At 47.9% G+C, this 15,000-nt stretch overlaps 1 protein-coding gene across 1 annotated transcript in view; it reads right to left on the bottom strand.

The window, feature by feature from the left end:
• Positions 1-15,000, bottom strand: part of col12a1a (collagen, type XII, alpha 1a) — a gene marked incomplete at both ends in the record, with an annotated part of 88,593 nt that overhangs the window by 10,818 nt on the left and 62,775 nt on the right. The window contains 15 exons of the mRNA XM_080537434.1: positions 511-564; positions 1,174-1,260; positions 2,182-2,259; positions 2,742-2,900; positions 8,098-8,207; positions 8,881-9,023; positions 10,566-10,704; positions 10,852-10,890; positions 11,025-11,189; positions 11,572-11,715; positions 12,375-12,498; positions 12,729-12,868; positions 13,029-13,103; positions 13,574-13,726; positions 14,947-15,000. The exon at positions 14,947-15,000 is cut by the window's right edge and continues 63 nt beyond it. Coding sequence (XP_080393560.1) covers positions 511-564; positions 1,174-1,260; positions 2,182-2,259; positions 2,742-2,900; positions 8,098-8,207; positions 8,881-9,023; positions 10,566-10,704; positions 10,852-10,890; positions 11,025-11,189; positions 11,572-11,715; positions 12,375-12,498; positions 12,729-12,868; positions 13,029-13,103; positions 13,574-13,726; positions 14,947-15,000 — 1,664 coding nt within the window. The remainder of the gene's footprint in view (positions 1-510; positions 565-1,173; positions 1,261-2,181; positions 2,260-2,741; positions 2,901-8,097; positions 8,208-8,880; positions 9,024-10,565; positions 10,705-10,851; positions 10,891-11,024; positions 11,190-11,571; positions 11,716-12,374; positions 12,499-12,728; positions 12,869-13,028; positions 13,104-13,573; positions 13,727-14,946) is intronic.

Raw genomic sequence — 15,000 nt, 5'->3', positions numbered from 1 at the left:
GAAATGTTTTGTGGTCTGTGTCAGATCCTCTCAACACACAAGGCCTCCTTAAATCAGCGTGAGGGAAAATATACATCGCATTCTATAAGTGAGTTCAGATGTGTGCAATCTGTTATGTTTGATGATCTGTGCTAACGTCAGAGCATACAGTGACGCTCCACCAGCTTTACATCAGGCTCGACTCCTGACTCCTGTTCTCTGTACAGTCAATGACTCAGGCCTTCATCGAGCTTCCACGGGAATATAATGTTATTATGTATTATGTATTGTTCATATACATTATTATGTATTATGTAGTGTTGTTCGGACCCCCTCGAAAACGAGATGGCACATCTCAAGGGGTTTTATCCTAATAAAATACATTTACACACTATAACTCCATTCAACTTGGGATTTGGACTTGGGCCATATACTGTACAGATAGAACACCTCACCTGACACTGACGGTAAACATTGAATGAGAAGTGTTTATTAAAAAGGCTTGAAATGATTCGATTAAAGTTGACTTACGGTCGATCCCGACTCTCCTCTTTCTCCTCGCGTTCCTTTAGTACCTGGGCCACCCTGGGGAAAAGCACAGACAGAGAGGCTCAGAGTCAGCAGCCATCTTCTCCACGGGAGCAGATTCCAGCACTTAAACCACCAAGTCGTCAGGAATCTTCAAATGGGCTTAGTGGGGGGTGAGCGAGCGTAGATTTTCCAGACTCCCTGGAGCTTTTTTCCCGATGGGCATTTTTTTATGGACACGTCACATTTAAGTCCCACACCTCATTGCATGCCATCGGTCTCATCCCCCACTTATCTCTCTTTCCTTGGGAAGGAAATGTTACGGCTGCTGACATGAGGGGTGTCCCCCACTCTGATCTAATTTCCCTCCATGCTTAATCTTTACAGCAGGGCGAACAATAACAAATGGGGGAAAAAGAACCCCCTGTGTTTCTGTAACACGACCCTCTCTGTTTATTTCATCAGAGGTAAGAACACGAATGGTTTCATCATCAGGTGCAGGATTATCATCATCATCACACGGGTGGTTATAGAGAAAGCCTCAGGCGATCAGGCGAGGACAGACAGTTAGAGGGAACCAGAGCTCTGTGTGAGGAGGAGATACGGACGGATGATGGGTGGAGGTGAGGGATGGAGGAGAAGAAGGGGGTTTGGTAATGTCTTTACCGTGGGCCCGGGGGGTCCCTGAGGGCCGATGCTGTCCTGTGCACATGTGCAGGAGTGGGGGAGAGCCGGACACTTGGCCTCGTCTCTCTGCGATGGACAAGAGAAGGAGAGAGAGAGAGAGAGAGAGAGAGAGAGAGAGAGAGAGAGAGAGAGAGAGAGAGAGAGAGAGAGAGAGAGAGAGAGAGAGAGAGAGAGAGAGAGAGAGAGAAAGGTCAGGAAGACAGAACACTTTGAGAACATCATCAGTGCATCCCCATCTTTTGACAACTGTAGGCAACTGCTGGCAACCCACCCAACTGTTGATGAAAAGGAGTGACAGCACTCTGGCAAGTAAAACCACAAAACGGTGCTTTGGACTTCGCGTAAGAGTTTGGGAAGAGGTAACAGATTAGAGAAACTGCAAAAGCACATGGTAAAAATATGACTGCTAGCATATTGAAGAGCCTCGAGACAAATGCTCCTTGACAACTCAAAACCCTGACCATAAATTACACGTACAGCAGGGATACAACAGAGCATTCACTGAGATGATGTATTAATATCCCACGCACACACACAGAGAGGAGGAATACGCTTCATTTATAATAGCACATGCATCCGGGTTATTAAATACATCATAGATGAATATGATGATTAATCTGTCTACCATCTGATCAAAGGGTACATTTGTTTGTGTGATTGGAACTATAATTCCCAGATTAGTCCAATTAAAAAGGGGGGATATAATGTTCTATTCAGTTCTGCCAAGTTCAACTGCAGTCTACTACAGCTACTTCTTCTATGTCTCAGACATAATGGCTTCATAGCGTGTGGACATATTTCAAACATTACGAATGGCATAGAATTCTGCCATGCCTCTGCGCATGCAAAAACACAGTTGCTCCCTTGGTACGAGTGCTCGATGGTGGATGCTGGAAAGATGAGCAGAACTAGAGGAGTCCAAGTGCCCTCGAAGACTTGAAGGCGCAGATTCTGAAGGTATCAGAGCAGAAGTGAAACGTGTCTTACCGTGGCAGGCAGGTCACAGCATTTGTCTCTGCTGGTCCAGCTCAAGCTGCAGACAATATCGAACATCTGGAGCTGGAACTGCATGACACAGAGAGGGGGGGGGGGGGGGGGGGGGAGATAGACGGTGTTACACCTGGCTTCCATTGAGACGTAAAGACATGGCTGCTTCAAAACACTGGCCAGCACCCACAGATACTGTAGCTGGGGCGCAGATACATGACAGTGAGACATATGTGACACAGGTGGTCCTCTATGGCTGGGTTGGTAGAGCATGGCTCTAACAACGCTTAGGTTGTGGGTTCGATTCCCACTGGGACCGTATACGCTGGAAAATGTAATGCACTCACTGCAATGTAAGTCGCTTTGGATAAAAGGCATACATACAAAGGCTTTCATCCTTCTATTGACTAGTGAGTTATTAGGTCTTAATTGTGTGTCTTCACATCAAACACTGGGCACAACACAAGCATAAACATATTGTGCCAAGAAGCGTTTTCCCAGGGTTTAGCATTTCGGAAGTCGGACGTCAAGAGGAGAGTTTTTTTTTTTTTTTAACTCACGGTTGCAGACTCCCTCTTGGAACCTCCTGACTTGGCTATTTTGCCGAGCACTTCGTAGCCGTCCATGGAGACGTTGTTGGCCTCTTTGATGGGCTTCTCTGCCACTTCTTGGCAGTCCACGTTCAGCTTGACTTTGTCTGGGGCGACGCTGATGTGAAGCTGTCGGGGAGAGGAGGGGAGGATTATTAACTAGATAGAACACTCTAGAAACTCCTTAACGTGAACAACAGCAACGGTGTTTGGACAGCAAGGCTCGGCGGAAAGTGCACGCCTGGACGGTATGAAATAAACACGCTCAAGACTTCAAGACTTATTATCAACTAAAAGGAGGACAGAAACCTTGTTGAACTCCTTGCAAGGACAACACCCCTGGTGTCCTCTCGAACTGTTTACAAAGACGCTGATACTGCAATCATAAAATCACCCTATTAAAATGAACGCTTCATCCAGTCTGGTCTGTGTATCATTAGTTTAATCATAGATTATCATGTTACGTAAGAGCCGTTTTAGCGGTCGGTCCCTTGAAGGGAATTTAATGTCAGACCCTGATTAATTGAACATAAAAAAAATAAACAACCAGTAGTTCCATCTAGCGTCAGAGCTACAGGCTACATGTGTTCAACAATATACACCGACAATGTTAGAATGTGCCCTTCATTGTCCGTGTCCAGAGAGTCCTACACCACATCTTGAAATTCTACCATTTGCGGTTCGCCATCAAAAGTGCTCCATTTTCCAGACTTTACTGCACAGTTGCATTTTTCCTGCAGAACAGTCAGACAAGCTTTTTGATTTTGAGCAAGCAAAGATTACTCTAAAGACCTATACCGACCACAGACTAGGCCATAGCTATTGGCAACCAATCACAAAATTACGAAGTAGACTTCCTTGGCAACATAGCAGACTGCTCCCAAACCACAAGGGGAAGGGTCTGGTTCCCAGGGATTCTGGCATGGACTTCTATACCAGGATGCACTTGAGGGCTTACCGAAATAATATATTGCTGGATATATTGAATAACACACACACATACATATATATGTATATATATATATATATATATATATATATATATATATATATATATATATACCTCACTAACCAACTATATACCTCACTAACCAACAAAAACAGTTTACCGTAGTCACTGGAAAATGAGGTTTTTACAAAATGTAGCTGAGCGGTTCGAGGGTTCCACACAAACTATCATCATTTGAAAACATCAGAAAGTCCAACATCTCAAGACGGGTTTATAAGCAGCAAACTAATTCCATCCATCTTTTAACGTCGGCCGCTGACAATGGAGTTAGAATGGAGCAAGCCGGAAAAGAATGCATGGAACGTTTCTGAATTAAACGTATGTGCCTTGATGCACAAAATACATTAGCCAATACATAGAATAGAGGCCTTTTCTGTGGATAGCACTGCTCCCATCTCATTCCTGATCTCTAACTCCCATGTCCAATCTGGGAGAAAACCGACCCAATATTCCGACCCTGGCTTCCGTCAAGGACATGCTTGACTTGGGTTCGACTCTTTCATTTCCTTACGGCTTCGTGGATGGTTACACTGCAGGGGGATGGGTTTTTACCCAGAAGCCATCAGAGGAAATAACAGTCATAAAGAAAACACAAAGAGCGCAGTCAACGCTATGGCAAAGCATCAGTAAAAGACTGACCAGAGGACCAACATTATAGCGTTGGGTTCTTCGGAGCATTCCCTCCCTCTCTCCTCCACCCCCTCGTTCTCAATTAGCCCATGCAAATACTGGCACGACCTTGTCTGTCAAATCCCTGTTCGGAAAAGTTGGAGGGAGTTTGGCGTCCCCTCAGATGAAAAACAGAAAGCTTTATTTGTCTAGTTTGAAGTGTTGGGAAGCCTACAGAGTGGGTGGACAGATGCCGCTAACAGATGATTTTGATAGCCACCAAACACAAACAGCCACCATATGAATTGATGAAAACAAGTTCTCCCTCTCCTCTACAGCAGAAACCCCTCCTGCCTGAAAGGAGTCCCTCCTTAGCCCCCCCCACACCCCTGGAGTCCCTCCTAAGAGCCCCCCCCCCCCCACACACACACACACACACACCCCTGGAGTCCCTCCTAAGAGCCCCCCCCCCCCACACACACACACACCCCTGGAGTCCCTCCTAAGAGCCCCCCCCCCCACACACACACACCCCTGGAGTCCCTCCTAAGCCCCCCCCACACCCCTGGAGTTCCTCCTAAGCCCCCCCCCCCACACCCCTGGAGTGCGGGGAACCCCCAGTGGATTAGTGAGGGCTGGCATCTGTTAGAGCCATTATTAACAGCATGAGATCTTTCCCACATGGTGCACGGGAGGTGAGTCAGCCCTCTGACCTCTGACCTGTATCGTTCTTTATTCACTGGCCCAGAGGAGAAAGGCAAGGTCAATCTGTCTGCCCTGTAACATGCACAGCGCTAGTAAAGTATATGAAGTGCAACCTACACATTTTACTATGCTTGGCAATTTGTAATGCATTGTCGTTGAAGTGAGCGCACGGGTCTGGCTAGGGTTTAAACTGAGAGTTGGGTAAGCTTAGCTGTGTCATATTTTCTCATGGAAAAAAAAATCCAATCTAAGAATTGCCTATACTCTTTAACTCTCTTTTTTTCCTACATTTCAGTCGGCCCAGATATAAAAATATATATGAAGAATATGAAAAGTTAACAAAAGTCTATGATAGGGCTGTATGAACACAGAGTGTGTCGTATTACTCCATGTGACAGACGGTGTCTCAGAGGTCCAGCGGTCACGTGACCTCACTGTCGGTCAGAGAGGTTTACATGGCACACGCTGAGGTCACCCAGCAACAAGCAAGGACAAACTATCGGGTAACCACTGACCACACACACACACACACACACACACACACACACACACACACACACACACACACTCACACGTGCACACACACACACACACACACACACACACACACTCACACGTGCACACAGGCACACACACACACACACACACACACACACACGTACACACACACGTGCACACAGGCACATACAATCAAACCAGTCAGTCGACCAGCAAATAGGCAGGTAGGTAGACCGCTACAGACTTCCTGTCCCATGGAGCAGAAGCTACCATACCACAAGCTAGCCACCCAGGGCACAGTTAGCTTATAGCCACCAAGCTAGCCATCCAGGGCACAGTTAGCTTATAGCCACCAAGCTAGCCACCCAGGGCACAGTTAGCTTATAGCCACCCAGGGCACAGTTAGCTTATAGCCACCCAGGGCACAGTTAGCTTACAGGCACCAAGCCGGTCACAGAGAAAACACACATTCACACACAGACACACAGACACACACACACACACACACGCACGCACGCACGCACACACGCCCGCACGCACACGCACGCACACACAGAGACACTGCATCCAACTGGAGCTCTGATGCTGTAATTGTGCTGATGTCATCGACTTTGTGCCCCCACCGTTTTCCAGGGGCCCATTCATGGCATTAGCCTTTAATTAGTTGTGTTTCTGCTTAGCGGTCTAACTAAAGAGCGATTAAAGGGTCTGATCTGGGAGCCAAAATCGTCTTCATGAGCTAATTTGTTCTAAGAGCGGAACTGCACACTACTAGCCTTTGACTCACGGAAGTAAAGCTACTTGTGGTATCAGATGAAAGTCTCCTAGAGCCGTTCAGACAGGGAACACCGTGACCTTTCTTTAGTATAGGAGGCATATTGTTTCCCTTCCTAAAATAATTGGACACACTTGAAACATGTTGTCCAGATAATTGGAAACAGCCTTTTGCCCTCATCTGACGAGGCATTCATGAAGCAATATGAACATAATACTGTCTGTCATTGTCGAATCCGTTTCACCGTACAATGGTGGACCGTCCCAGAGGAGGTTTTATATTCTGTGCTGCTTGGAGAGATGGGGAGAGGGAGGCGTTTGATGTCCCCTTTAGAGCACTACCCCTGCAGTGACTCTGAGAGGACCTCAACCTGGCAAAAACATTGGATATCACGGTCATAAAACTTGGTATGTCAAACGCTGGCTAAGTGATTGGAGATGAACAATAGTGTTTCGAAACAATACTGGAACAGCACCATTAACAACAGTGTTGTTTCAACAGACATGCAACGCCACTAATGAGGGATGGCTGTTCCCATTTTTCAGATAATGACTAATGTACTGAGTGCACCCTGAGTATCAGTCTGATCACAACAAGGAAGACCGAGACTTTCAGAGTGACCAAGGTGTATAGTATAAGAGAAGCCCTAGAATATCTCAATAAATGTGACGTTTTGAAAGCCTCTTTGTCGATGTTCTGTTTTGAAACCCTCAGCTCTTAAAGAAGAGGACGTTGTAGAACATTTCTAGCAGCAAAATACTCCTAAAAATAGTCTACATGACGCCATAAAAGCAAGCCTTTCGGTTTGCAGCTCATTGAACAACCCATTGAGTTTCATTTATTGCAAACCGAGGTAAACCAAAACAAACACAGATCCAATAAAATCCCACTTCTTCAGAACATTCTAGAATGAGTACTTGACCACTTCCAGGACAATAGCAAATCGGCGCTCTAGAAGCCCCTCCATTTCTAACGGTAACTAGTTGCACATTGGGCTAGGTCGCTAGGGTCACCGAATCCGCCTCCAACCTTTTCTAGGGATATTTATAGCCCTTTCAACCCATTCATCAAAATAACTGCCTTTGGTCTAAGAAAACAACGCGCCGTGCCAAATCGTAAAAAGGCCCGAAGACTCAAGTTTGGCACGAACCCCCCCACTGCAGCACTGTGAGATGGATGGCACTCAGCTTGGTGAGAGGTAACTATCTTAGACCCTTGTCTTGGCACTGATTATCATCCACAAGCTCATCACCTCCAGATTCAATTTGACTGAACTCAATGAGGCATTAAGCATCTCCACAGAAACCTCTATGAACAGACGTGATCAGCGATAGAGACTCTTGCAATAGGCACTCTGGGCACTCTGTGCCGAGACCCTGTAAAAAAAAGACCAAATACCAAATTCCACCAATTGACTGACAAGTTGATTGCATGGCAATAAATCAGTAAAACAGACATTTGCCTCCAGGAGATAATGGGTACAACTCCTAGACAGGACATCTATTCACAAATGAAACCAATAAAAAAAACGTACAAGTTTACCACAGCCATACATTATTCATGTTATGTAAAAGGTATGTAATATCCTCAGGACATTCAGCCAGTAGACTGCTAAGATATGTCCCTCCTTCGCCAAGCTAATGTCTAATGTTAATGTGGCACATAAACATGTGCTAATGTCACCATGTGGCACATAAACAATACACATTAAAATCCGCCATGGTGTTTACCTTGTGGAAGCTTCCGTGGAACACTCTCTTCACTTGCTCCTCATTAAACACAGCCCTCTGGATCTCTCCTCGGGTGTCCTTGTTATAGAAGGTGATCGTCTTGCTGGAAGCTGAAAGGAGGGAAAGGAAAGGTGGCTTCAGTCGGCTGCTCTGTGATGGATTACAGCCCGCTAGCACATGAGCACATGACCCACATACCACAGGGAAGAACGCGCCATCAAAGTAACTACTTCTGTACCACCAACACTTCAACAACACTGTACAATGTACCACGCTAATCTACAAATGTGAATGATGTATTAACTTGGACATATACAAATTGTGACAAACTGATGCCAACATATTAAAAAAACACCAAAAAAGGATGACAGCCTGACATAGCCAAACTGTTGGGCTTAGCGAATGCTTTTGATTTCAAGTTTGGGAATGCTTTTCTGACTGTCATTTCTCACAAACACTTCCAACGGTTTGGCAATGTCTTAATACAAGAAGGAAACCGTGCTCCACGATGGGAAAAATAGTTGTTATGTTGCTTACAGCCTCACACGGATTGGGAGCGGATTGGGAGCTGATGCATTGTTTTGTTTTGCACTTACAAAGGGGGGGGGGGGGGGGGGACCAATGCACTGCACGGTTCTGCAGATCGTTACGCTGGTCGAAGTTTCTAAACACTGTTATTCGATGCAGGAAGCGGGAGGGGGTAGGTTTTTAAGCAGGACAGCTGTTTGGCAGCCAGAGCTAGGGCCCCCCTAGAAAAGGAAGAGAGCGGTGTGGGGAGCTTACGGTTCACGGTGACCCCGACTTCAGGGTTGTTGTTCTTATCGGCTACCTGCCAGACATCAAAGGCCTCTTTGGGGGAGTCGGGCAGCAGGCGGAACAGCAGGATGATGGTGTAGGACGGAGGCAGGCCGTCGGGGTGGACCTCTCTGTTGGGAGGCAAAGGAGAACCATGGTTGAGCAAATGGTAAATGGTAAATGGACTGCACTTATATAGCGCCTTTATACAAAGCGTTTTCCAACGGCCTCTCATTCACCCATCCACACACACATTCACACACCAATGGCGACAAGCTGCCGTGCAAGGCGCCAGGCGGCCCGCTCACTGGGAGCAACTTGGGGTTCAGTGTCTTGCCCGAGGACACTTCGACATGTGGCCAGCCGGCGCTCGAACCACCGACCTTGCGATCATTAGACGGCGGCTCTACCTCCTGCGCCACAGCCGCCCCAGAGCCCCAGAGTCTTTGACCAAGAACATAGTCAAAGGGAGGGTGAGGAGCTGTTGCCCCAGACACAGATTCATTCAGCCTCCTCCAGAACCAGGGCTTCATCTGGGCCCGCGATTGAAGATTTATTGAATTTTACACCAATTCAAAGTGTTTTGTTTTTAGTTTTTCTTCAACAGACTTGAGTTGTACATCCTGGAGCAACACGAGACGGTCTTGACGGACTTGAGAACACAAGATCACTCGTAACCCGATGCCACCGCAAAGCAACACAAAGCCTAACCTCACCATAAACCCAGCAGACACCCAGTATCCACCCCCGGCACGTACTGCAGAACTTGGAAATGGTTGCCAGTTTTATTGCGGGCTTGAAAAAATTAGACATATTGAAAGTATTTCCTGTCCCTCTCTCTCCACTTTGCTGCTGCGAGTGTTTCCATTTGTGAACATTCAGTCCGTGGCTCTCCCACGCACACACAGACGAATCATTACGGACGGAGCCTGATCGTGCCTGAGAGCTCAGAGAGGCTGGGATTCTTGGATCGCTGAGCGATGGCCTGAAGACATTTTAATGGCCCCAATAAAGAGCCCAGTCCTTCACCTCCAGGTGCTTAGCTTGCTCCCGCAATGACTGTAGGAGAGCCCTACCCTGGGAATATATACCCCCCCCCAATGACTGTAGGACAGGGCCCTACCCTGGGAATATATACCCCCCCCCAATGACTGTAGGACAGGGCCCTACCCTGGGAATATATACCCCCCCCCAATGACTGTAGGAGAGCCCTACCCTGGGAATATATACCCCCCCCCCAATGACTGTAGGACAGGGCCCTACCCTGGGAATATATACCCCCCCCCCCAATGACTGTAGGACAGGGCCCTACCCTGGGAATATATACCCCCCCCAACACCTTGTATTCTACAAGCTGCAACAACAAATAGCCTTAGCGTGCTGCTCGGGGCCGGGGGTGTGTGTGTGTGTGGGGGGGGGGGGGGGTATGTGTATGTGTGTGTGTGTATGTGTGTGTGTGTGTGTGTGGGGGGGGGGGGGGCTGGAGGCTGGAGGCTGCAGAGGACTTTCAAGATCATTAAAAATAATTATACTGGGATGGGCAGCGTTAGAGCAGGGGACAGCAGGATCACAGGCCGCAAGCACGCACATGTACAGACGCACGACACACACACACACACACACACACACACACACACACACACTCTCTCTCTCTCTCTCTCTCTCTCTCTTACTTAGTGGGCGCAGAGAGGAATGCGTTCTTGTGCAGCCTGTAGGCGATGTAGCTGTTGAACGAGCCGGATTCCATGGAGACTCCGTTCATGGCAGCGAAGGTTCTGTCAGTGATGTTGAAGGCCTCCAGCATTCTGAAGCCTGAGAACCCCCAGAACAGAACAGCTCAGATACACCCAGAACAGGTCAGATAGACCCAGAAGAGGCTCAGATACATGGGAGACACTGATGCTGCAGGTATAGACAGTAGCAGCCAGTGTCATCAGGATGTGTGTGTATCATACTCACCAGGTGAAGTGAATCCGTTGATGTAGATCAAAGGACAAGCTGGAGAGAGGAAAAAAAAAAGAAAAATACCAATAATAATCAGATTTGTGGAAAAGGGCCAGGCGACAGAAGACACTGTGGTTCCATTTGTGTGTGAGGTGCTGTGTGGTAACGTTATCAATCTGAAGCCTTACTGGACGTGGCTGTTTCACAGATGAAGGTGATCAGGTTATCTTGGATCTTGGCGAATGCGTCAAAGTCGTCCACGACAAACACGTGCCTCTCGCTGGGCTTGCTGCCGATGTTCCTCAACTCGTTCACGTCAACATCCGCCACGCCGACCACGAACACGCTGTAACCTGAAGCCAAACAAAGACACATGTATATGTAGGCCATTTAAGCCTTGGTCTAAGACCAATCATCGCAGCAGTTGGTCGTTCAAATTCGTCAATGTGGCGTTCCACATTCTTCTGCAAATTCTTCGGTGTGAAACCAACGAAAAAGGGCCCAAAAATGACCCTGCTCATCACTGCTCATCTCTATTCTATTCAAGCTCTGTACATACACACACGCACACACACAGAGACAACGACACAAACACACACGCACGCACGCACGCACACACACGCACACACTTAACAACTGACATTTGATTGTGGAATTAGGTTGACTAAAATCTGCAGAAACGTTTCTTTTAGAGTCTTCTTAAAGGACGAGGCGAGTACGAACTCCGACCCCTACCTGAGTGGATCAGCTTGGACGCGCTCTTCTTGACCTCGTCCTGGGAGCGCCCGTCCGTGACCACGACCAGGACCTTGGGCACGTTCTTCCTCATGCCGTTGTCTGAGGTGAACACCTTCTCGCCCACGTGCTTCAGAGCGACACCTGCACAGAGAAGTCCAGTCAGTTACTGTTTGTACAACATTCAAGGTCGTTAAATGCAATGACCCCCCCTTTAAAATGCTCAAGCTGCTATTTACACACAACGACCACTAGTTGGCCGCTTGTAAATTAGCCTGCTTCCTACACTGAAAAAACAGCAAAACAGCTTCATCCTAGCTAATCCTGATGTAAGGATACTGGGTGGTAGAACGCACATATCTAGGAAAAGTCATGAAAGGAGGGTCCTGAAATGGCTGTTCTAATGAACACATGAACAACAACATTACATTTACAGCACAGGACAACACAGGGTCGTTAGCCTCAATCCTCCTCCCAACTAGTCAATGAAATGTCATCATTTAATCAACGTTATGCCTATTCAATTTAAAACATAAATGAAGTTATTGACATGACTGATTCTACTCCATTTAATTCTGCGGAAGACAAATCTGGACCTTGTCTTTGGCAGCGAATGAAAGGGTGAGAGGGTGAAAGGGTGAGAGGGTGAAAGGGTGAGAGGGTGGAAGGGTGAGAGGGTGAAAGGGTGAGAGGGTGAAAGGGTGAAAGGTTGCACCCGACCCTTTTTAATGGACTGAAAAAATGTGTTGTGCGGAGGTGGGGCAGGAGGTGGGGGTGGGGGTGGGGGTGGCGCGTATCTGTACCTGTCTTGGTATTTCCACCCCGGTAGCGGACCAGCTGCAGAGCAGACAAGGCCAGCCCCTTGTTCTGGTACGTGTTCAGTTTGAACTCTGTCTTGGCGTCGTCGCTGAACTGCACGAAAGACACCTGTTTTTTTCCGCAAAAAAAAACAAGATAGAAAAAGGGAGTGAAGTGAGAATGATGTACTGACTGCTATTATGGACACACACGCATCTTTTAAATGAATGATTATGGTCATGAAGATGTACTACAACATTATCGTTCGAACCCGCCAAGTAAAAGACGTCGTTTATCTTCTCGTTTAAGTCTCTAAGCCCCACAGCTGTAGGAGTGTTAACATCGCCGTGGTTACAGACCTGCATGCCGGAGGGGTTGACCACGTCGAAGGCTCCGATCATGCTGAAGACGAACTGGATCACCTTGTTGAAGCTCTCGTCTCCGATGCTCCAGGACCCGTCGATGAGGAACACCAGATCTGCCTTGGCCCCTCTGCACACTGTGGCACGGGGTCAACAAAGGGGCGTTGGAACATCGGAACATTGGAACATCGGAACATTGGAACGTGACAGATGGGAGACAGCAGGGTTCCATTTTCACTCGCTAAGCCACGCCCCAAAATAGAATGGGTTAGGGTTAGGGTTAGCTAACATCCTTACCGTCCATAGCAGGGGGGACCGTGGCGGGGGGCGGGGGGGTCGGGGGCTCAGTGGGGGCCACTGTGGGCTTGATCACTGCAAAAACACACAAACACACACACACATTAGGCCATTTGGACCACAGTGGCTCGTCATGCTGATAACACACAGACAGTGACGTTTGCACTTGTGATCACCCAACATTTATGTCCATTTATGAACATTTATGAACATTTATGTCCATTTATGAACATTTATGAACATTTATGTCCATTTATGAACATTTATGAACATTTATGTCCATTTATAATAATAATAATAATAATAACTTTATTTGTATAGCGCTGTTGCAGCTCAAAGTGCTTTAATCATTATATAATCTTAATTTAATTATTTTGTAATTTAAATGCAATATTAAAAGGATGGGTTTGTATAATCTTAATTTAATTATTTAGTCCATTATTATGTCCATTTATGAACATTTATGAACATTTATGTCCAGTGCAGCGTTGAGATGTGGTGGTGGTGGTGTGTGTGTGTGGGGGGGGTGGGGGGTGGGTTCTTACGTGTTCTCTCCTTGACGCTGACTCCGGGCCCCTCCAGGTTGGGGGTCTGGGTGTAGACGGTGGCGTTGTAGAGCGCGTCGGGGGTGAGGCCGTCGAAGCAGTACTGACTTTCTGACCCGGTGACGGTGATCTCCTGAGACCCACGGTTAGAGGCTGGAGACGGGGGGAGAGAGGGAGAGAGGGGGAGAGAGAGGGAGAGGGGGAGATAGAGGGTGAGAGGGGGAGAGAGGGGGAGAGGGGGAGAGAGAGAGAGGGAGGGAGAGAGGGAGAGAGAGGGGGAGAGAGAGGGGGAGAGAGAGGGTGAGAGAGAGGGTGAGAGGGGGAGAGAGGGGGAGAGGGGGAGAGAGGGGGAGAGGGGGAGAGAGAGGGTGAGAGGGGGAGAGAGGGGGAGAGGGGGAGAGGGGGAGAGGGGGAGAGGGGGAGAGAGGGGGAGAGGGGGAGAGAGGGGGAGAGAGAGGGAGAGAGGGAGAGAGAGGGGGAGAGAGAGGGAGAGGGGGAGAGAGAGGGGGAGAGGGGGAGAGGAGGAGAGGAGGGGAGAGAGGGGGAGAGGGGGAGAGGAGGGGAGAGAGAGGGAGAGAGGGGGAGAGAGAGGGAGAGAGAGGGAGAGAGGGAGAGAGGGGGAGAGGAGGGGAGAGAGAGGGAGAGAGGGGGAGAGAGAGGGGGAGAGAGGGAGAGAGAGGGAGAGAGAGGGAGAGAGGGGGAGAGAGGGGGAGAGAGAGGGGGAGAGAGAGGGAGAGAGGGGGAGAAGGCTTAAATCCTTCACTCAGACTGAGTGAGCATCATTGTTTAGTGTTACTCTACACTTCTCAAACAAACAGATCATCTCCAGGGCTTCCATCTGTAATGACAGTAAACATTCTGACCAGACTTAATATTCCAATATCTTTTTCCTTTTTTTCTCTTTTCTTCCTTTTTTCCTCCTCTTTTGCAGTTTTCCAGCATCAGAGACTTAATCCATAACAGATGGATCAGTAGGCATGAAGACATTCAAATGATTCACTATTCATAACTATCATAACAACAATAGCACCTTTGTGAATTATGGGAATGGATGGATCTACAAATCCAAAGAGCGAGAGAGAGAGAGAGAGAGAGAGAGACAGAGAGAGAGACAGAGAGACAGAGAGAGAGAGAGACAGAGAGAGACAGAGAGAGAGAGAGACAGAGAGACAGAGAGAGAGAGAGAGACAGAGAGACAGAGAGAGAGAGAGAGACAGAGAGAAACAGAGAGAGACAGAGACAGAGAGAGACAGAGACAGTTATAGTAAATAGGCAACAGATATCTCACAGCTGGAGAACCCCTTAGCGATTCCATGCCTGCTGAGATCAAGATCCCATAGAAGGGACATCGGTGCCAAGACGTGTTTACTCACGGTCAAAAGGATTGAGTTTGACTCTGTAGGAGGTGGCAGCTCTGTGGGGGGACC

Source organism: Nansenia antarctica (assembly GCF_963989245.1).
Source record: "Nansenia antarctica genome assembly, chromosome: 8".
NCBI classification, from domain to species: domain Eukaryota; kingdom Metazoa; phylum Chordata; class Actinopteri; order Argentiniformes; family Microstomatidae; genus Nansenia; species Nansenia antarctica.
This window is presented reverse-complemented; position numbering and strand designations above follow the sequence as displayed.